General features: G+C 40.3%; 1 protein-coding gene across 2 annotated transcripts in view; it reads right to left on the reverse strand.

Moving 5' to 3' along the window:
* Nucleotides 1-2,120: 2,120 nt before the first annotated feature.
* Nucleotides 2,121-22,426, reverse strand: part of MYLK (myosin light chain kinase) — a 216,812-nt gene continuing 196,506 nt past the window's right edge. For both annotated transcript variants that reach the window (XM_080399726.1, XM_080399727.1), the window contains 6 exons: nt 17,534-17,657; nt 9,551-9,703; nt 8,429-8,552; nt 7,088-7,217; nt 6,112-6,231; nt 2,121-4,258 (listed from right to left, as the gene is read on the reverse strand). In XM_080399726.1, coding sequence (XP_080255852.1) covers nt 4,011-4,258; nt 6,112-6,231; nt 7,088-7,217; nt 8,429-8,552; nt 9,551-9,703; nt 17,534-17,657 — 899 coding nt within the window. In that variant the 3' untranslated portion in view covers nt 2,121-4,010. The remainder of the gene's footprint in view (nt 4,259-6,111; nt 6,232-7,087; nt 7,218-8,428; nt 8,553-9,550; nt 9,704-17,533; nt 17,658-22,426) is intronic.

Raw genomic sequence — 22,426 nt, forward strand, 5'->3', positions numbered from 1 at the left:
GAAGCCACTGAAGCCAAGCGCAGCCGGAGCTGTAACTCATTTTCCGCTGAAGTTTCATACAAAACCCAGGTGCCCTGTGAGGACAGTCACAGACCGAGACATCCCCTCGGGGCAGGTGTAGCTAGGGCTGCCTCTCACAGTTGCAGTGAAAGGATCAAAATAAGTCTGGGGGGGTTTCCTACAGAAATTGCAAATGCTCCGTGGAGTTACTTCTCAACTTCCAGAAACAATTCTCATTTTTTCATGCTGGCTTTGGTGTGGTTCCTTTACAAGCGATGCAAAATAATAGCACAAACCTCCCTCCCCATCCCAGCAAACTCAGCTTCACAGAAGGATTTACATGGCCTAATGCATTTGTGGCACTACGTGCACATCTCTTGCAGACAATAGGGCTCAAAATTCAAACATGATTTGTGAGAATTTTAGGCAGCAATATTTTAGTGCAATGTTCCAATAAATATTCCAAGAAATTAGAGAAACAGATCGTTTGTTACTCACGTATGCAGCTAAAAAAAAATTCTACATTTTGAAAGCCTGGCACTCATTACAGAGCAGAGAGCTATGAAATCCTGTGCTGTGTTCCTTGTGAGGGAGGAGAAACAGCAATACAGAAGTCTTTGCATGCCACGCTTACAATCGGCAAAGGTCTCCGTCAACCAGAAATATGCACAGGATGCTTGGGTGCTTGGACAGGCCGGTAATTAAGCAAATTAAGTTTCTGAAAATCCAGAAACCCAACTAATGAAAAACAGCAGCCAGTCCCAAATCTTCCATCTCTTCAGAAGACTGAATTTCACACAAAAGAAATACAAGAATTAAGTGGTCCATCTTGGGCAGCACCAATGTCTTGCATAACCTCTGGTATCGGGCATTGTTTCAACCGTACCACACCCCAAGGGTGGCTTGCTGCAGACGTGATACAAGCAAGACAAGGTTTATAGGAGAGCTGTTACCTTTTATTAGACTAATTAGGATGACTGGCAAAATGAGACAGGATTTCAAGTACATAAAATCTCCTCCTTCAGTGAAAATAGAATTCTGTTCTTCAAACAAAAAATGCAAGGTCAAATACAGGTTGGAGTCAATTGCTCAGAGTTGAATTAGATACCTATCCCATCATTTTTGAAGTAGGGCTCATTGTTTCTTGCATACTAGAAGGAAAATTAATAGGAGGCAGCAGGGAGATGGCAACCTAGTTATATCCTTGGGGGGAAAAAAATTAGACAGTTTACAGCCTGTGGGACATGAAAGGACTAGTAAAGGAGGAGAGGGAAGGGAAAATCTGTGCAGGAACACCAGTACTGAGTCTGTGGGTTTTGATACCCAGCACATGTACCCACTGGCCTTGCCATGCCCACAGACCAGGCCATCAGAGCCGGACCTTGTACTGCGTTGTGCATCCGCCTACCTGCACAGAAACCAGCAGTCAGTGAATAAGGTTAGGTACGTTCAGAAGACAGTAGAGCACACCCTGCAAAGATGACTTTTCAGTTTCAAAGTTTCAAAGGGCTGAAGATCTGCTGAAGAGGCATGTTGCTACAAGCAGGATGTTTCACAGTCTTTGTGTTAGGGAGTTTCTGCGTGGTCCTGCGTGGTCCACGGTGTCTTGAACTGTACGTTAGAAGTCTGCATAAAGGCATTGCAAGCGTATTTGCTAAAAATATGAATCTTTACTGTTTTTAGGAACATTGGTCTAAGTACATGTCTACATTTAGACTTCCCTGATTTTTTTCTCTCTTGCTCTTGTGGTGTTTCTGAACTGTATGTTTCCCCGCTGTAAGGAAATTCTCAGCTGTAAAAGAAAACCGCAGCTGTCATGGCACCCCATCCGTGGTGACCCTTCTGTTCATTGTGAAGGATGCGATGAGGCTGGAGAGGTGCAGCAGCGCACATGGCTATAGCCAGTGCCAGCCCTGGGCTGTACCTGACAGCATGTACCGTGAGCCTGCGCTGAGGGGGTGCAAGTGCAGCAGCACCACAGAGATCAAGGAGGATTCACTGTTGCCACCTCATCCGTTTGTGCGCCGAGCCACACTCGGGACAGAACAGAAGGCTGCTGCTACCGATATGCTTAGCCAAAGTGAACGCAGTGACGCCTGCAATAGAGTATACAAGGAGCATGCTTTGTGGTATTATTTATTTAGGAACTGTGAGTAACTACAGCCGTAGCGTTCTCATCTTTGCAATTCTGATGGTTTAACACACTGGGAGAACATTAGCATGTTTTTATTAAGGTACAAAATACACCCCGTTGTTGCCTAAAACATTTAAAAAAACGTGAGAAAAGCTCTGTATGCTCTAAATCAGATTCAAAACCTTTCTGCATAAGGAATTGTGGCAATACTGTGTTTAGTATAACAAGAGGTTTTTATCAATTGCAAAGGAAAAGACATGCTTGCGGTCTGAACCTAGCAGCAAAGAGTAAAGCAGTTAAAAACCATTGTGTCATCCACATTAGTTGAGCTTTGAATGTAGAACAGCAAATCATTTGAAACACATACACAACTAGGTAATACCAAACAATCTAAGGTTGATATCGTACACACCTGTATTAAAGTACACTGACTACTTAATGGTGAGGATTTAAGGTAATTGTTTTTTTTAAAAGAGGTAACCTTTGAAATGCAGATGGTTGCACTTTACACACAAAAAGTGGGCAAGAAAAAGAATCACTTTTGGAATGATACATAGATATAAGACACACTGGTTTTAGATTATGCATATCACCTTGCAGCCTCTGATATTACCTCTGGACAACAACAAAAAAATCAAAAAGTGCCAATACTGTGAAAGGAAAGCAAAGTTACTAAGTCTGAGTGCGTTAACCATTTCTGAGAAAAAAACTGGGGTTTGGACTTCTATGTTTTCTTCTGTTTTTCTGCATTTTTAAAAAATGCAGCAGCCTTACTGGTGCAGGTTGAAGACAAAAACAAAGACAATCAAGCTCATAAGGTAGAAATAGGTCCTATATTGGTTAAGATTCTTTGGGAACTGCTAAGTATAAAGGAGTTTGTAATCCAGACTACTTTTTGGCTACTCCAAAAATCTGTGGGAGTTTCCAGCTTATCATCAGTTGAAATCTGTTTTGCAATCACCAAGTAAATGCAAGTAAAACTTTAACTGACCTGATATTCCATTCACACACATGCACGTAGAAGTCACTGATTGCGCAATAACCTGTTTTTTCACATGAATCGTGAGTCCTTATTAGACTGACCAGAACAACAGAAAATATGCTCAGTCTTTGTGTTTTCAGTCCGTTTCTTAAGTAGGCAGCTGTAACTGCACTGAAGTGACAGGTTCTATAAGGGAAAGGTGACAAGGTGTGATCAGCTGTTTAAAAGCAAGATCACAGGTATCTCGGGAAACCACCTGGATGTTTAACTTTAGCCAGTATTACAGTGGCACTAACAGCACATTGAGAAAGGGCAATAAATGTGTTTGAAGTCAGGACTGTGAAATTCTGTTTAAAACAAATGAAAAATTAACCATACCAACATGCAAATTGCAATGCTGGCTGTGTCAGACCTTCCCTTACAGAAGATACCGCTCAGAGAGCAGCCTGTTTCTTAGGGCTGGAGAGATTTGCTGCACGTCTGGCAAACGATTCCTTGTAAAGTAGATCTTGGGGAGCCAACTTTGCTGCAGTTTTGGCCGAGGAAAGTGATGGTATAGAGCAATGAGCTCAGTAAACAGAATGTTTTTCTTTAAGATCTTCAGAATATAACTGTAGACTTGTTTTCCATACATTTGATTTAAAAATAGACTGGGCAACTTAGTTGATGACTTGCTTAAAGTAAAGCCAATCATGCTAGCAACTTAAAATTGCCTGATGGTTTGAATTAATGCCCATACGTAAGGCAAACAGGTATCAACTGATCATGCTGAAAAAACAACCCTCCAAAGACCTACGAATCACACAAGGTGCTTTTGATAGCTTGGTTTTCTGAGCCTTATAAGGAGAGTCTTTAAATACATTTTTTTTCATTTTTTTTTCTTTGAGCCTTGTTTCATTCTTCCTCCTCCTCATCTTCATCTTCTCCTTCTTTTCCCATTGTTTCCACAAGGAGTTCTGCGGTGCACGTGGCTTCCCCAAGGCTGTTAACAGCTTTGCAGGTGTATTTGGCATCATCGTCCCCACATACTTCAGAAATAGTCAAAGAACAGTTCCCATCCTCATCATAATCTATCTGGAAGTGACGGGACTCCTTGACAGGCTGATCATCTTTGTACCACATCACCTCAGGGTCAGGATAGCCTGCAGCAGTGGGGAGAGAGGAGCAATTGCAATGAATGAGTGTTAACTGACCTGTAATTACTTTTAAGGTCTCTTTCCCTGTCTGTATATGGACATGCCAATATACAAAGACCTCATTGAATTCCAATTAAAATAAATACAGATGATGTGAGGCTTTTTTACTTCACATTTACCTGAAACAGCTTTATAATGAACAGCAAAAAATTGAAAGTTAGCACTGAGGTACTCACTAGATTCCTCTTTCCACTACTTTAGCAGTGACTGCAGACAGCTTTTTTGTGCTTGTCAAACATCACCCAGCGAGGGACTCTTGACAGCATATTTGAGGCTTATTTCACATTGCAGCTTTTGTAGAAACCACCGTTCCCAACAGCGAGATTTAGATTTTCAAGGATAAGGTGTTTTGGGCTACAACTACAATCTAGCATCCTTCTCAGGCTGCTTTATGGGGCCATTCTGAATCTTCCTCCTAATCTGCTCCTTACACATCAGCCTGTCCTGTACAGGGAGCGTGGCCCTCCCGTTTCCTATTTGTGTTTGTTAGGACAAGGGAAGGAGTCTAAGAAAAGCATTTTTATTATGCATGTCAACAGGAGTTCAGGGGCCTTTTGTGAAGCAAATGGCTCTACTGTACTCGAGCAGGGCTGTACAATAAGTGCTGGGGAACAATCCCTTATACAGTACTCTTGGCTGCTGTAACAAATTGAAGGCTTGTTGTGTCAGCCAAGTTCTGGACTGTGATGGGAAGATGACTTTCCACTGAGCAGAAATAAAGTGCAGGAACCCCTGACACACAACAAATGTTACAGCGATACACTGAAAAGTTTGGAACATCAGCCATGGTACATCCATCTATTTTATTCCATGCAGTACTTCTACACATACGCCTCACGCTGAGCATCCATCAGCCACAATAATCCATCCTTGCATCTCAGCTGTGAGGTAGGAAACACGGGCAGTGACAGAGATCAGGCACACAGAAACAAACAAGCAGAAGGTCAGTGAGGCAGTTTCTGAACCTCATTTTAAGATTAGAAATTGTCTTAGCTTGGACACATGCACTACGCTACCCACTCCATCCATTTTGTTTTAACAGCTTTTCTCTTCCCAATGTCTAGTTTTCATCAACAGCTGTGATCCAGAGGCTTCAGTCTCATTTCGATAGAAGTGCTAGCGGTCTTGGCCTTTGGACTGTTAGGCTGACCAAGCCCAAGCTCATTAAGTGCCTTCTCATAAAGTTTTTCTATCTGCATATTCCAGTCTGAGTTTTCTTTCTTGAACTCATGACTTTAAGAAAAAACAAACCAACAATACAGTATTTTCTAGGTGTGACTTTTGTAACCAGCGCAAAGTATCATTACTTCTCATGCAAATACACTGCTAGGGACTTCCTTGCCATTAATATAATACATGTACGGCTTAAAGTTATCTTGAGGTCACCTGAAACTTGCATGTCATTTCAGACAAGTTACTTCCCACTTATTCTGGGTTTCTGGTTACTAGTCTCTAAGAGCATACTCTTGGAATTCATGGTACTACGTTGCATCTTGTTTTTACTGTTTCTACCCTCAAAAATCATCTACTCTTCCCACTTGCTGTTCTGAATTAGTGATTCACACATTGACTCTTGGAGACTTGTGTTCTATGGCAAGCACAGAACAAGCTCATGCAGTTCCAAATAATTTCTTGTTATTGCAACACATTCATACTGTGACACGCATATATTGGTAAAGTGAAATGGCACCAAATCAACAATAAGACAGAAGAAAAAAATTGAAAAAGTTAAACAGCAACACAATGCAGAAAGCTGGCAAGGAAGGAAGGAAAGAAAGAGATACGCTAATTCAAAGTACCTTCAATTTTGCAGTCAAATCTAGCAGCGCTTCCTTCCACAACCTCTATGTCCAGGATTGTTTTAGTAAAATATGGCTTTACATGGGGCTTTTCTTCAGCCACTTCCTCAAGGAAAGCATCTGGAGGAGAGTGAAGAGATAGTTAACTATTTTACAGACATGTTCTCAAAAGATATTTTAATTTTTAATTACCAATGGTAATGAAAGCATATTTTGCTTCATTTAAATCTGTAAGGCTGTTGGGACAGTGAGGACATTAGCTGCTGAGTTTTGTGCCAATCTTCTGCAGCTGGACAAAGATTCAGGCCATAAATAGAATAAAATCAACATGCAGGCCACCACGCTACAAATCATCTTTAATTTTTCTTTGAATTTGTTTCTAACCTAACCTGGATCAGAGGGGTGAACCAGTTCAACTTGTATCAGGCCCACAGTCTATGTGGATATGTCAAAATGACTTGCTTGATTTTCAGAAGCATCAAACATTTGCACCTCCAATTACTACACACCACAAACCCGCTTTTCAAATGGGTGCGTAGGGGAATAATGTAGACACATTATGTTTTTTTTTCTTAAATGCCCCTGTCTGAGGAGCATGGTTAATGCGGAGTACATGTCTTGGTTACAGCAAGCGTTAATACTTTATTGCTTACTCGCTTGCATGAGAAGGCAATACATCACTGTAATCTTTGTATAAACATGCATTCCCAAGCTGATAGAAAGTGCAGCTGACAAATCTGCCTTAATTCTTTGGCTTTAAAAAGACAAGTTTACTGCCCATAGTTATACTGGGGCATTTTGAATAGCAGAACAATACGAACAATGAATTTTTGATGGATTTCTTAAAAAAAAGAAAAGATACAGACAACAAGTGCAGGAATAACCAACTCAATGATTGGTCTCTAGCGTTTTGCTAAAAGTTTTAGTAAGATTGATTCAGAGAAAACTAAAAATAAGGTGCAGCAAGATTCCTTACCTTCGTTCTCTACTTTGTCTGCATTTATAGGGCTGGTAGGCGAGCTCCCAGAGGCCTTCCTCCCACTCATACCAGAAATCATTGCCATGGACGACAGTCTTCCTATTGCTCGGACAGCATGGCCAGTTTTCTAAGACATAACATAAAAGGCTTCTGATAAATCCAATCCAACAGGCATGTGATTTTCTGTAACAATTGTGCTTCAGACAAATTATCTGGGATCTCTGCAAACCTCACTGGAATTGTTGGACAAACTGCTTATATATAGCTCTCTTGTTTTAGGAGAGACAGAGCAGGCTGGTCTGAATTACCAAATTTAGTTGCAGATATAAACTTCCCCTGATGAACTCATACCTAAATGAATGTCTCTGTTAGCTGCGGATGAAAAGCACTGCACAAGAGGAGGGCCAGCAAAAAAAAGCATGTCCTGTTTAACGGGAACTTAACTCTGGTGGTGGACGGCTCCCTCAGTGCCATATGGGCTGGACTGAGTTTCATCAAGGATGAATAACAAGCTAATACGGAATGAATGAGAAAATACCATCTGGACGATGGAGGCAGACCTCTGACAGACTTGAGAATCAACCACCAGGATACTAAAATATGCTCAAATTACATTGCCTCTAGTATGGACACTTGTATTTTTGTGCTGCTTGCATGAGCTCGTAAGAAACATGTACAGTAGAACGTAAGAGGAAATAGAAAGTAGATTTACATAAATTAATATTTTGTAGGCTACTCAAAAGGCTGGATCCAGGATTTTATACGTCAGCTCCCCTAGCCATTAGGGGGGCACAGATGGACCTCCTATGACAGTTCTAGCATTAAAAAAAAAAAAAAAAAAAGCTGTGGAGACCAAATATGTCAAAGAAAAGAATTAAACCAATCTGACAGAATCCCTGAGAAGCTTGGTGCTCCAAAGGGACAGAACTACTGGCTTAGGAAAATGAAACTACCACAAAATGAGGTGTCTAGAGAGGCTGGGCAGGTAAGTGTTTTCCTAGTTGTTCAGGTTTGTAAGGGTAACGCAGTCCCCCAGCCCTCAGTGGCATGGAGAGGGCAGGGGGGAGAGACGGTCATGCTCCCAAAAGAATAGGAAAAACTGTGCTTGAACTCATACACTTTTTAGTAGCCTGAAATGGAGCAATCACATGTTGACATATATATGCAGCTGTGCACCCTCCTACTACTCATTGAAACCAAACCTGCTTTACTGCATTCATACCCTGGCCACACTGGAGTTTCCACCAGCACCAGAAACCACCTGGGATGACATTTTTCTCAGAATCATAAACATCAGAAATAAAGAGATTAGTAGGATAACTAGCCCAATTCTATTACCTGCCATTTTCTTCTGGCCATATATTTCTTCATCCTATCTTTGGAAAGTTTTTTGGCTTCCATGTTTTTGGTGTCTTTTTGCAGCCAAGGGTGCTGAAGACATTGAGTACAATTTAAACGACTCCTGTTTTTATATAAAAAGACTGGTCAGTGTTGCCATTAATGATAGTTGAACCTACCTGCTTTAACATTATTTTTCGTGCTCTCTTCTGGGAGCTGGTTTTTCTGTTGCCTAAATTTAGCAACATAGATCACATGGCACTGCTTTCCAGCCATGCTTACCTCTTAAGCTCACTTTCACAATTTCTGTAGGTTTTTTGGAGAGAAAACTGTGCATTTTAAAGTGTTAATAAAACATTATAAAACAAAACACGAAAAGCCATATGTTTTAGGCACAGAACACATACAGCAGAGCCACAGTGGCAGTGATTCAGCTACCTCACGCTGGCAGAACCCTGTCCCAGATCTCCTTTCCTTCACTTAGAGATTCCCCCTTTCCCACCACTTAATACTCTCCTGCACTGCAGCACTGAGCATTTCACAAACCAGAAATGCCTAAATCTCAAATCAAGCCACATCGTCACTTTGTTCATGGTACACAGATAAATAACCCTCTGTTCTCCATCCATCTGTCTGCAAACTCATTGCAAGAAGTACATTTTCTTTCCTTGGTTTGTTCAGTGTCTGCCATAAACAGGGCTTCCAACTCTGATTTTTTTTTCTTGCCCAATTCCTAGATTTATGGGAAAGCTGCCTACTCAGAGGTACTGCACTTAAAAGCAACACATCGAAATAAATCCAGCAAAATTGCAACCCATTTAGTTCAAGACAGAACATAGCATGCAGGAATCTGTGTCACACAGTGGTGAAGATAAGAGTAGCCACACGAAACCTCAGGGTGCATCTTGCCCAAGGAAAGAAAAAAGCAGAATGAGCAGGCGATTATAAGAAAGCGCTCTATTCAGACCCTGCACGTAAAATAAATGAGAGCTGCACACAGAGCTCCTTATAAAGTATTGCCAGAGGCGCCTGCATCAAGGTGGAGATTCCCGGTGGGGAAACAAGAATGACAAGTTCAGCTAATTGCAAACATAGAAGGTGTATCAAGTCCAACAGCTTTACTTCATGTCTTTCTTCAGTAGATTGCTGATAAAGTCCTTGGCATCATCAGAGATTTCATCAAAAGCCTCATCATCGAAGTCCCATGTTGCTGAGGTAACATTGGCTAGGGTTTCATTGTCGTTGTCTCCCATGAAAGGAGAAAGTCCGCTGACCCTGGGGATAGAATACACAGACACAAAACTGTGTCAGTTTGCAAATTGTCAGAGGAGTAAACTAAAATTGTGTGTGACATCTCCCATGCTCTGCAGATCTTTATCAGTAAAAGCTCCCTTAAGAAAAAATAAATACTTGAGGCTAACTATGGGTAGTCTTATAGGAAGGAAACTAGAATTTTGACTGTAAAACTGAAAGGAAGATTTTTGCTGTTTCTTTCTTTTTTCCCAAGACATTTTTGAGGAGAATAAAGTGTGAGTGGAGCATACTAGTTGGTTAAATGACTTGTCTAGTTCTGCATAAATACTACTGCAATTTTCCCACCAAATTCAGTTGAACAGATTTTTTTCCCCGGTGTTTTCAGAGTGACTTTGCTGCCTTTACTGTCAAACTAAGGTTTTTTGTACATTTTATCCCATTTACATCTGCAGAGATCACCCAAGAAAGATGCATAAAGAAATCATGAAATCATGAAATCCACAAGGCCATTTTGTAAACAGAATCACCTTGAATTATACAGCCAGATAAAACCATACTACATCACTGCAGGCTGTAGAGTTATGCAGATGCACCCAAAAGTAATTTGCTTTTTATGTTCTCAATCTGTCATGATGATGCACCAAATGGAAGTAATACTCTTTTATAACCTAAGTTGAGCTTCCAAGGCTTTTTACTTCATATAACTGATAAATTGCCAAAGGCAATTACAGAACATCATGGTGTCATTTTTGCAGAGTATCTTTCTCCTGTTGACTGTTGCCCTTTATTATACTGTGTCTTTGTGCATCCAGATTCCTGTATATATCACCCTTTCAGTAAAAACTTGCAGGTGAAATGTTGCTTATTCCTTAGAATTAGAAATTATTCAGTTTTCCTGGTCTTCCTGGCATGCAATTTACATAATAATTCGTTCCTCATGAAATTTTATAGACTTTATTTGCTTTCTCTGTACAACCAAGTTTATCAGCTACAATAACCAGTTACATTTCAACAACAGTTTTTTAAAACAGGGAAAAATAAGTGGAACTTCTTAGGGTTCTGAAAGTACTATATGGATATAATACTATGTGAATATTGTGATGCTACTGAATATCACAGAAGAAACTGGTAGAAAAAGAGATTGGGATCAAATAAAGTGAACTAGTAGATTAATAATATTAGTATAAACTCCTCCAAAGTTATTTTGTTACTCTTTCATTACTAATTACATTCAAAATATGATTTGGAATTTGTTCCTAAGGGTTTTATTTCTATAAGCAAAGCAGAAACACACAGTCTTTGAAGCCTCAGACAAAGCAGATACTAAATCTTTTACCATTTCTGGAAGTTGTGTGCAGTACAGCAGAGTCTAGAATCTTACGTGTGCACTTCAGAAATTTGCTAGTAATAATACATGAGATGAAGATAAAAGGTTTGTTTCTTCTCAGGCAGAAAGAGGTAAAACAGAATTGAAGGTATTTGCTGTCTTACTTTCCATTATATGGGGTGCATCTAAATGCAACAGTGAAGCATGACTTTATAAATCTATAAGGTGACATATACCACCTTATATGAACATATAACAGGCATAAGCTACAGAAAGCTGAAAGATTAATGTACCAAAAAATGCTTACATAAAACAACTTTACCATGACTGTTCTCTGTCTTTGACACTTTGCTGGAAGAGACAAGGTTTCTGCCTGATAGCACTGAAGCGCTGGTATAGCTGCAGCGCAATGAGAGACTGTTCTGCCCCCATGCACATCAGCCATCACGGCCAGGTTAAATCGTTGAAGCAAAATCTCCATCCTGGAATCTGCAAAGGACTCCTGCAGGGCCTTAAACCTATCTCCACTCCAGTATTTAAGCATTTTCTTATTTATGACAATGTCATTGTTCTCTATAATGTTTTAGAAAGTGAAACAATCTCATCCAGACTGCAGCTCTAAGTTTTGGGTTTCAGATACTGATTGTGAAGGTGTCTCTTTTTTGACTATGTAGTAAGTACAACGACGTCTCGGCCAGTTCCGTGGCTGCTAAAAAGGCCTGTACAGCGAAGGGTCTGTGAAGTATTTCTTTAGTTCACTGTCAATAGGGAGATGCAGGTCTTCATCCAGTTAAGCTTCCAGAGGATGCACTGGGGCAGCCAGAGCAATAACAATCCCATTTCCCTTCAATACTTGATCAAAGTATGGCAAAGGTGACCGCTGCATAGTATTGCCACAAATAGTATTGTGCAGCTCTTGTGCTACGTTAGGTAATATTTTGGCCTGTTTCCAGAGAGTAACGCTGCAGTAGTGAGAGCCCATGTCTGTGTTAAAAGACTGCTACAGGTACAGAGACATTGCCTCACGAGGAAACACCACTGCTCCACGCTGCCGTAAGAGGCAGTGCTTATAAAGACGTCTAGCTTTCTGGACAAGGGGATACTGTGTGTGACACATAGCTTTTGAGGGATGAGGATAAGTGGAAGGAGATTAGAGAGGAAAAAAGCACTTTGATTGTTTGGGTTGGCTTTTGGGTTGGGTTTTTGGTTTGGTTTTTTTTTGTTGTTGTTTTGTTTTTTTATTTTAATTTTAGTTGTTGTTGTTGTTGTTTTAAGAATTGCATGACATAATTCTCTGATAAAATCTGAAATAGTGTGGTAGGATTGACCCATCACATGCATTTGGTAAATTACCAGACGGGTATCAGTTAAGCCTGCACTCACTTTGTCACTTCCAAGCACCACTGTAACAGTACCCATTTAAACATTTCAATGAACCTATTTTTATACTTCTGAATGAGCTGTTGCGAATTTATAAGGCTAAAATAATTTTCTCTCTCTACCACAGTTTTACACTGTGATTCATTTGCTTTGTCGTGGAAATACTTGTCAGGAGAACTAGATGTGTGTCTATAGTCAGAAAACAAAATCCAGCAGCTAGTGTAAATAATAACCAGAAATTCTTATCTTTAGCACAGATTTCACTGACCTGTGTCTTGGCTGTTCATTTCTTAATGGCCATTTAAAGTAATAATGGCCCAGCAACTCTTTTGACAGATTATGGAAACAATTTCTTTTTGGAATGCTGAAGCTAAGTGATAAAGATGAGCTACCACTCCAGAAAATTAATATACTGAGCTTACACTGGAAGTTACTATTAGACAAGCAGCAAGTTGTTTACTGAAAACATTTTTCCAGCTACTTAACCAGGCATCTTCCTGGCATGTTAAGAACCATTTGTTTAGAAAATCTTTCACAGTTTCCACTTCTAAATAAAGAAAAAGATATTTTATCCTCTAGAAGTACCTTAACATTTATTGGGCTGTTCTAACAAAGCTCCGAGTACAGATTTAGAAATTTTAAGATCAAAAGGGTCCAAGGTGGTCACTGGTCTTCCTGCCTATGTAACAAACACCATAGCATTTCACTTGAAAATCTTTGCATTAAGACTGCCACTAATCCAGGAAAGATGAGTTTGCTGCACGTCTCAAAAAATCCAACTTTGAGCATTCCTCTGCAAGCAGTGCTTGCAGCAGCAACTGGTCTGGGCTGATGGCACTGAGCTCCTCCTTACAGTGTTTCCATTGTATTAGCAGTGAAAAAAAGTAACAGATCTTGCTATGAAGAGAACTATCTGCTTCTGATAAACCTGTGCAGGTCATGTCAAATGTGGAGGTCATGTAATAAGGTAATTCTTTTACAAGTGATATCAAATGGTCTCAGGCTACTTTGTGGGGGACATGCGTCCACTGAACAAAACCACCCTTTCCTTAGCTGAGGGCCGACCGACTCCCACACTGGTTGTCTCAAGGAAGAAACAGACCACTGAACGCATGTGAAGGACGACAGCTCATTGCTGAAGCAAGGGTGTTATTCTGTTCTCATCCTTATTTTATGTGCCAAGTAGATTAATGAGTAATCACAATTTGCCAGTGCTGCTGAACAAATAATTGATTTTCTTTTGAGCAGTACAGTCATGACATTAGAGCCCTCCTAACTTGCTTTATTGAAAGAACAAGGAGTGCCTGCTCATCTTCATATTAACAAGGCTTACATTTTTAATACGACACAGAGCCAAGTGTAAGCCAGCAGCCTGAGTATCTTGCCTTATCAAAGTCCCAAGTCAGCACATCCAAAAGATGAACAATGCTGAAAGGCCTTTCAACCAATCCAAACTGCCACGCAAGGGAGGAATAACAGCAGGAATGAATAACATAATAGATAAAAAGGAAAGGCAATGTTTGAAGAATCAGGGTGCATGTTATTAGGAAGGCGCTGAAGGAAAAGAGTATACAGCAAGATCAAATGTGATATTAAAAACCAGCCTAAAATATAGCATATTTTAATATGCTATTGACAGAGACCAACTACTCTGACGAGATATAGACTGCCTGGCACCGCCAAAGCAAGAAGGACTGATGGAAGGCAAGTAGAGGTTTGCATCAGCCACAGCCAGTTCCTCACTGAAGGTAGTCAGATTCTGTGGTGACAGAAGGAAAAGGGCTATCCACTTTCAATGTACTTACGCGCTGCACTGATATCTTAGACCAAAATTTGGTGTGAATTAAAATCAGAATTTAGAAATTGTTTCAGATTAATAAATAGTGAAAACACTGACTATCCACATGGATCATTAGAAAATAACTAGAAATAGAAAAATCAACAAATTCAGCAATGCCCAGAAGAATAAATGGGGCAGAAGGAGCTGGAAAGAATTCAGGAGGGTTTAACCTTCATTTAGATAAAATTAGCGTAAATGCAAAAAGAAACACTGAAATAGACATAAATGGAAATTATATACACAAGCTATATAATATTTGTGGCCTGTTATTTCGAAGGCAATAGTTCAGCTTAAGTATGTGGGACAGTACTGTGATGCAGAACAGGACAGAGAACAAGATAAAAGTGGAAGATAAAAAACTGAGGTGGAGAACACAAACAGGGAAATTTTAAGGAAGAACAAAGACTGATGAAGAGACAGGACTGAACAAGTTATCCAGAAAGATTATAAAGATTTAATGTGTAGCTTAAAAATGTGGAAAGAGAACCCACGAGCTGTAGGCTGGAATTAAGTCAGTCATGCCAGAAGGAAGACAAACGCAGCACTCCAACAGAGAGTGTGCTATCTGTACAGAGAGTGTGCTATCTGTACTTATGCCTGCATAGCAGAAGGCTCGGGGAGAGGTTTTGCTGTGGGGTTTTGGAGGAGCACCGTCACCCTGTTCCCTACTAAGATTACATCTCACCCATGTACTATTCTGCAGGGAAGACCCATCACCCACAGAGATCTCTTTAGCAGCTCTTTGCTATACCTCATTGCTGTACAGGACATAAAGGAGTCTCTGTCTAGGCACGTTACAGTCTCTCAGCACTCTAGAATCCTACGTTAAAAGAAGTGCTATGTCAAGTCATGCAATAGCATGCTCCCTGCTGCTTCACTTGGGACAGATGATGGATACAGCAGCTTTGGGCCATCAGCCACCTGCAGCAGACCTGCCCTTAAGACCAGTGCTGCTGCTGTGCTTGCCTCTGCCTTCATGGCCCCCCTCACCGTGGCAGGGGGAGAGGGGATGCAAATGGTCAGTTACAAACATGGTGATGGTACATGACACACGCCAAATGAGTGAGTCTTACACTTGGTGTATGAGATTTGGCAGTTCTGAGCTTATAATGAAAATAGGAAAGCAGAGCTACAACTGAAGAGAGGTTGTAGTTCTCAATGACTTTTATTTGCATTCTGTAATGGTGATGTGATGGTCCATTTTGGATAATGGCTCATAGTTGTGAGTCTGCAAAAATAGCCGGGCTTTAAGGAAGTGAAGACAGATTGGGAGCCTGTCACTTTGGGGTGGAGAGGGAAAGTCCAAGCGATGACTCAGAGCTCTTCCCTCATTTCTATTACTTTATTCTTATGGGCAGAAAGACAAAAGCCGATTATTACAGTTAATCATTGTTGTGGCAATAGCTATGCATCACAAAGATCTGTGTTTGGGTAATGTAGTTTTTCCCTCACGAGGAGTTAAATGAGCTTAAAGACACCTTAGCAAACAAGTAATTTCATAATATATTTCACAAGGCATATTGGGTCATCTAACTCAAGTGTAACACCACCCCAGTCCCATCAGCTGAACATTACAGCATCCAAGTATCTTGCTTCAGGTGGCACAGAGAAACTGGGCAGAAGCAGTTCTGCCACTTCCAGCAGACTGGTCTTTGCTAAGACATTTCACCTTTTCTCCATCTGTTTCACCTGCTCCCTTTGCCTTGTCTACTCAGACGACGACAGTGTTCTCCAGCACGTACCGTACTGGAGCGGCAGCCCCGGTTGCACGCCTTCAGAAGCACACGCAACTGCTGTCACCGATTTTTGCCTCGGTTGGCTGACATGTCACTGCTTCTACTATAGACACATGAAAACTCATCATAGACTAGGACAACAAATGACGGGACGTTCAACTCCCCAAACGTGCGTGTAACGCCGCGGTTGATGTTTGCTCCTTGAGGTGTGAGAGGCCTCTAGAGGGCAATGCAGCACCGGTGGAACCGCGGCTGCCCACCGCCCTGCGCCGCGCACCCAGCGCGCTGCAGCTCGGGAGGCCTCAGCAGCTAGAGAAATACGTGAATTTGTCATCCGAGTACTGCGTGTGTGGTCTGCGTTATATGAACTACAGCCTGATCCAAACGAGCTTTCAAGATCTAGAAAGAAATGCTGGAAGTGAATGGAAAATAAAGGTCCTGGAAATAAACTGCCAGAACAAAGTGACCTTGAAGAGTGTGGCATGCTTAGCGTAAGAAACAGAAGATAGCAGAAATATTCGGAGTCTTTGCTGGGAGTAAGAGAGGTGATGTAGTAGCTTTTGCACAGGACAAGAAAGTCCATTATGTTGCTTAGTTTGGAAATGAGAAGTGTATGAGAACAAGTATAGGCTGACAAGGCAAACAGAATCGCAGAAAGACTGAGTAAAGGTGCGGCAAACAACTGTGCATTGCCATGTGTCAAGGAGAGGGTAGCCAGGGCAGAGGTGACTTTTAAAAAAAAAAGTTATGAGAGAAGCCTTTTAAAAGAATGAGTTCAAAACAGGTCTGCCACTTACTATTGCAACTGGAGCAAGGGAGAAAGAACAACGCTCCAAACGGAGCTCTCTCTTTCCATTTGTTTATATGGCATCAAATGTGTAAAGTCACAGCTGGAAGAAGATTGCTTGCTGTTCTAGGAATGGAGATCCTATTTCCATATACATTTCTCTAGACCCACTGAAGTTCATAGTCAAATGTTATCAAATCACATAAAGATGAGCTGGAGCTAACCGTCCTCTAAAATATTTCCATGAACTTGATCCATGCTGCTTATAAAACATATTTATCCAGTGGTTTGTGCTTATTAATAAATTAAAATGCACTGTGAACAGATAGGGTAATGCTGGGATACTTTAGTCTGTCCCATGAGGGATACAATCTGAGTAAGACAACTCCAGAATTTCACAAAAAATTTCTCCCTTGGGAATAAGGGAATGGAAGTTATCAGCTACTAGTGCATTCCCAAACATTCGTCTTTAACATCTAGGAAGGAAAAATAGTTTAAAATTAATAATAAAATCCTGTCACATTGTCTTTTTAAATGAGATGAAGTGTTGCTGATTTATGATGTAAGATGTACAACACTGAAGGGCTGAATTTCCAGAGCTGCTGGTTCTGCAATTTACCAGTTGCACCCTTTAGAGAACAGAGAATTTTTATTAAACATGCTGGAGCTGCTAATTAGACTACAAAAGACCTGGAAATTGGAGAAGAATTCAGAAATTGATGGGAATGTTGTATGTTCAGCAACTGTCAGGATTTGTGTTAAAAATAACAAAGGTACTCACAAAATGTAGCAGATAACTCCTATACTCCACATATCTGTTTCATATCCAATAGGTTCATAGTTTATAACTTCTGGAGCCACAAACTCAGGTGTCCCAAAGAGAACTTTCAGAGAACCTGCATTTTCTGTGAAAAGTGGAAGAGAACATCATTAACTTCTGCATGCAGATTTTAAAAAACAATTATTCCCCAGTAACAGGAAAACCACTATTTTCTTAGCTGATACATGCATAGCAATAAAAAATTACATATTAAACATCCTTAAATACACAGCACTGTACAAGGCACATAATAAAAAGGTTCCTATTGCAAGAAATTTCCATAAGACAAAGTCTAAGAAAGAGGATAACTTCTAATTCACATTTGGATTACTGAAGTACAGAAGTGTTTGAGCCTCCATCACTTTAGCAGTTGCACAAGAGGACTTCAGGATTCCAGTGTTAGAAAGAAGTTGAAGTTTTCACAAATAATCGTGAAAGGTTTATCAAAGCTCAGAGATTTAGCGTTTTATGCTAAAGAGAAACAGTAGTGATAAAACTGTAAGAAATCTATTTTAATCCAACACATTTATCACAGCTTAAACAGGAAAGAAAATCAATACTGGGTTGCCTATCTCTGAAATTTGAAGTGGCACAGGTCAGTGGTGAAACAAGAAAAGAAGCAGATGATGTGTATCTGTCAGATCACTACCTTGTCAGTAAAACTGGGCTTTAGCCTGCTCTCAAAACGGGGCTTGCCTACAAGCATACCTGTGGTGCTCCAAAGTGGTGAAGGGGAACCACAAATGCTTAGTCATCAGCTGTCACCCCAAACTTTTACTCAGCTGGCCTATCACACAGGTGTCCTACATCTGGCCCTGCTGAGACTCTGTGTGGGTGATTTTAAAGTGATCTACAACAAAGCTACTGCTAGCAATGTAAGATGAAAGAGTAAGGTCGTGGGACACACGAGCTCTCTCTTCACCTTTCTTGTGTTGGCCTACCAGTGTTGCTCTACTGGAAAATAAGGTGGTGAAGGTAGAATAACAATCTGTCCCGAACCTAGTATTCCGGTCTATGCTGCCAGTGTGTAACTATCAGTGATATGTCTAACTTCTAGTCGTATGTGAAAGACAACAAAAGTCATTTACGTAGAAATGATTTGACAGATCTCAGTGGGCTCATTTTCATCAATGATTGTTGCAAATAGGATGGGAAGAAGAAAAGAATAAACAGGGTCATGAAGGAAGCTAAGGAATGGATTAGGGACTGGGGAAAAAATGCCAACCTCAATAAAAAATTTATGTTATAGGAATATAAAAAAGAGTCAGGAAATAAATTGTTTCTGACTTGAAACAGGTTTGGAATTAGGTTGAAAAACTCTTGTCCAGTCTGCACATATGCCTGAGCAATCAGTATTTGCCTTAAGTGATATTCATTGCATTACATTTATCTCTTGTGCAAGAGTAGTCTCCAGATTAGGCACAGCAGAATGACATAGTGAGGAACCATTCCTCTCCAAAGCGATTACCATCTAAACAAAAGAAATGTGAATGGGAAGAAAAACAGATGTAACAGATTCTAATCCTGCTCCTGTGAAGGTTACAGAGATAATGCAGCTCTATAATCAAGAGAAGCTTAAAAACCCTCAAACCATGGCAGATCAAAGTTTTAAGAAGACTACAATAGAATCTACTTGTCCACAACACTGAATCTTCACAGAGTATTTTTATTTACCAGAATTTCTTCTACCAAGTTTTGCAACATAAATGCTGATCCCAATGCTGAATCCACACCTACAGTTACTGCCATCAAAAGCTGTTTAAGCCATTTCATAAAATAAAATCATATACCTAAGCTAGTACTTTTCTGAGGTAGGGAAACCCCCAGCTTAACAAGTGAAAATGGAAGGATATATCAGGTTAATAAATTGCCTTAGTGATTGAACAGCGTGCTTGAGGCAACTTTTAAGCAGTACCACAGTAATTCACTCACAGTCATGCCTGTTTCCCATTTTAAATGCTGTGAAACTTTTTTTACTCTCCTCAGGTACAATGATGGCAAATTAATTGCAGAAACCTCATTTTCATGTTATCCCTGCTTTCAGAGACCATTCTGTGCAGAGGGTACCCATTTCCAGAGACAGAACCAGACAGAAGAACACCTGGGAGCAGCCCCAGGCGTTCACCTAGATCCTCCCATGAAAGCTCACCAGCATCAAGGCCTTCCTGCCAGATGTCTGACTAGCCTTCAAAAAGCACAATCAAAAGCTATTCCACAACATCCCTACACGCACATAACCAGAGTTTTCTTACCCCAAACAACAGGATTCTTTTCCTAACATCCAATCTAAACTGACTTAGCCTAAAACAAGGGCAGTGTCTTCTCCACAGTGACCATGTGAGGGATCACCTCTCCTTTTCCAAGCACAAATGGAGAGCCTGAGATCCTGTCGTCTTCCCATTTGCCTTCTTTTTAAGGTCAACACCTACATCTTTTTCCGGCTGTCCTTACAAAAAATTACTGAAATTTGTCACAAAGAACCTGTTTTCTAAAAGCTTCATCATGACTGTCTAAATCTCGGGCTCAGATGTTCACATCCAAGACTGGAGGCTTTTCAGTGCACTGTGTGAACTATCATGAGCCGCTGTGTATGCAAAAGGCTGGTCTATGAAATGTGCTGCCCATAGGTCAGAGAAATGCTTTTCTGAAAACATGGCATTTGAGTGCAAGCATACAGTGGGAAACAACTGATACAGCGTTTTCTGTGTATAAAAGAAAAGAGAAAAGAATAAGCCATTTTCTCTGCATTAATATGTCAAATCTTTACCCAGATGTTTACAAGCTTAGTACACAAGTAGGATCTGTGTTTGGATATCCCTTAGTTCAGATAGAAAGCTGACAAGCTAGCTGGAAACTGTTGCCGACACTGTGTATAATCAACTGATTAAAAAGATATATCTTTACAGTACTCAAAAACCATTCTGTTTTCTTCTCAAGAAGTTTATCTTAAACAATTTGCTACATGTGTTCCTCAGCACACCAAAAAAGGTCAGGAAAATATCCCACTGCAGCTTTGGTATTTCCTGACAGTGTAAGAGAACTAATTAGCTGCAGAAGATGACTGCAGAAGGAGCTGATCCTAATTTCTTTAAAACTGATCAAAATACCGAATAGTGGCATTAGTTTGCACTAGTTACAAAAAGTTAAAAAGTACATCTCAGAAGTTGAAGTGCAAAATCAGCCATCGTTCCCCTCAGCAGTCCCTTGGTTGAGATGTTTCTGCTCAGTCAGGGTCAGGTCCATAGCGCAAGGGCTCCAGTCCCACATATTTCAAAGCCAAAGTGAATTTGACAGCCAATTTGAAAATCACAAGGCTTGAAGGAACACAAGAAATGGAAGAATGTGACCTCAGTGCACCATGTAAGTCAACTGGCAAGAAAAGGGCACTTAGTGTTTATAGCAATTTTTGTAAGTAAATTAAATAGTGAAAATTGGTTTTGGAAAACATCTCAACCAAAATGTGAACGTCTTCATGATCAACACAGTGCTTTTGCTTTATGGGTGTGCAACAGGACTGCACTTTCTCTTCCTAGGGCAATGCCACATACAATGCCACAGAGTTACGCAGAACGGCAAGCTGATGAAAGAAACAGCAAATACCTATAGTGTAACTTTGCAAGAAATAGCAACATTAAGCCAAATGAATGCACAGTATTGTAAAATCAAAATCGGTGTCAGTGCCCATAGCTCTCATCCTTCTACATCAGAAAAAGTTATATATAGGTTAGAGATTTACTACATATGGCATGACTGTAGCAGCTCACAAGCTAGTGTGAGCCATCCAACATACAGACATGCCACGAGATTAAAAGAAAAATGCAAAAGCTGATGGCTATGAGCAGCCTACTGAAAACAGGATCTTCCTTTTGCTAAATTTGGGTTCAACTGTGGTTTGAAGTTAAAAATGTAGTCGAAGAAATATCTATAAAGAGGCCATTCTGTGGTTACATTTTCTCCCTCGATGAAATCCACTCAATTCAGCAGTTAATGTATAGTTTTCAGGCTGACAGCTGGAACGTCATGGGATGAAGTCTTTCACATGCCTCTGATAACAAAAAATTCAGCAGTGGAACTTGCAGAACAGTTCATCTGTTTCCTCAACAACAACCACATCCAGTTCATGCTCCCAGAAATCTATTGGCTCCATACTGATGAAGGAACATAAATGGCAGCAATCTCTTTTTTTAATGAATGAAATAAACACCTTATCTCTGAGTTCACAGTGTCCATGTGACCAAGATTCATGCAATACCCTACTGGAGTTGAATGTCATCGATGAATCTGAAAAGCAGATTTCTTTTCCCCTGCTCATTCAAAATATCATTTTTTATTTGTTTTAGTGAAATTATGTTCTTGGGTATGCAGTAATCTGTTTCTTAAGTGTCAAAAGAAGTCAAATGAGCAACATGTATGCAGATTACAAAAACCAGAAGGTATGGTTCCAAACCGTACTCTTACAAAATAATTGTTCTACTTTTTAATAAGTATTAAATATAATTTTGTTTTAAAAGGGAAGGCAAAAGATTACAACTAAGAATCTAGCTGTGGGTCTCTTTCTATAGAAAGTAGCAATTCATATGAGTTGTCCCAATCAATTTAATGACAGAAGAGCCACAAATCTCAGCGCTCCCTGTGTAACAGGTTCATAAAGTATTTTAGCTCCTTCCAATTCCTGGAATTTTTTTTTTTTTCTTGTGGAAATACAAGATTAAAAAAAAATCAGTGTGTGACGTTGGTATTGTTTCAACAGTAGCAAACACAACTGGAGGGTTGCTTTTGAGCTGAATCAGTGCTGAGCAATATGAAGACAAGAAGCCCCCAAGGTCTTTGGCTTTCAAATTGCATGTTGGAAAG

This window comes from Falco punctatus, assembly GCF_963210335.1.
Source record: "Falco punctatus genome assembly, chromosome: 8".
In the NCBI taxonomy this organism is placed as follows: Eukaryota; Metazoa; Chordata; class Aves; order Falconiformes; family Falconidae; genus Falco; species Falco punctatus.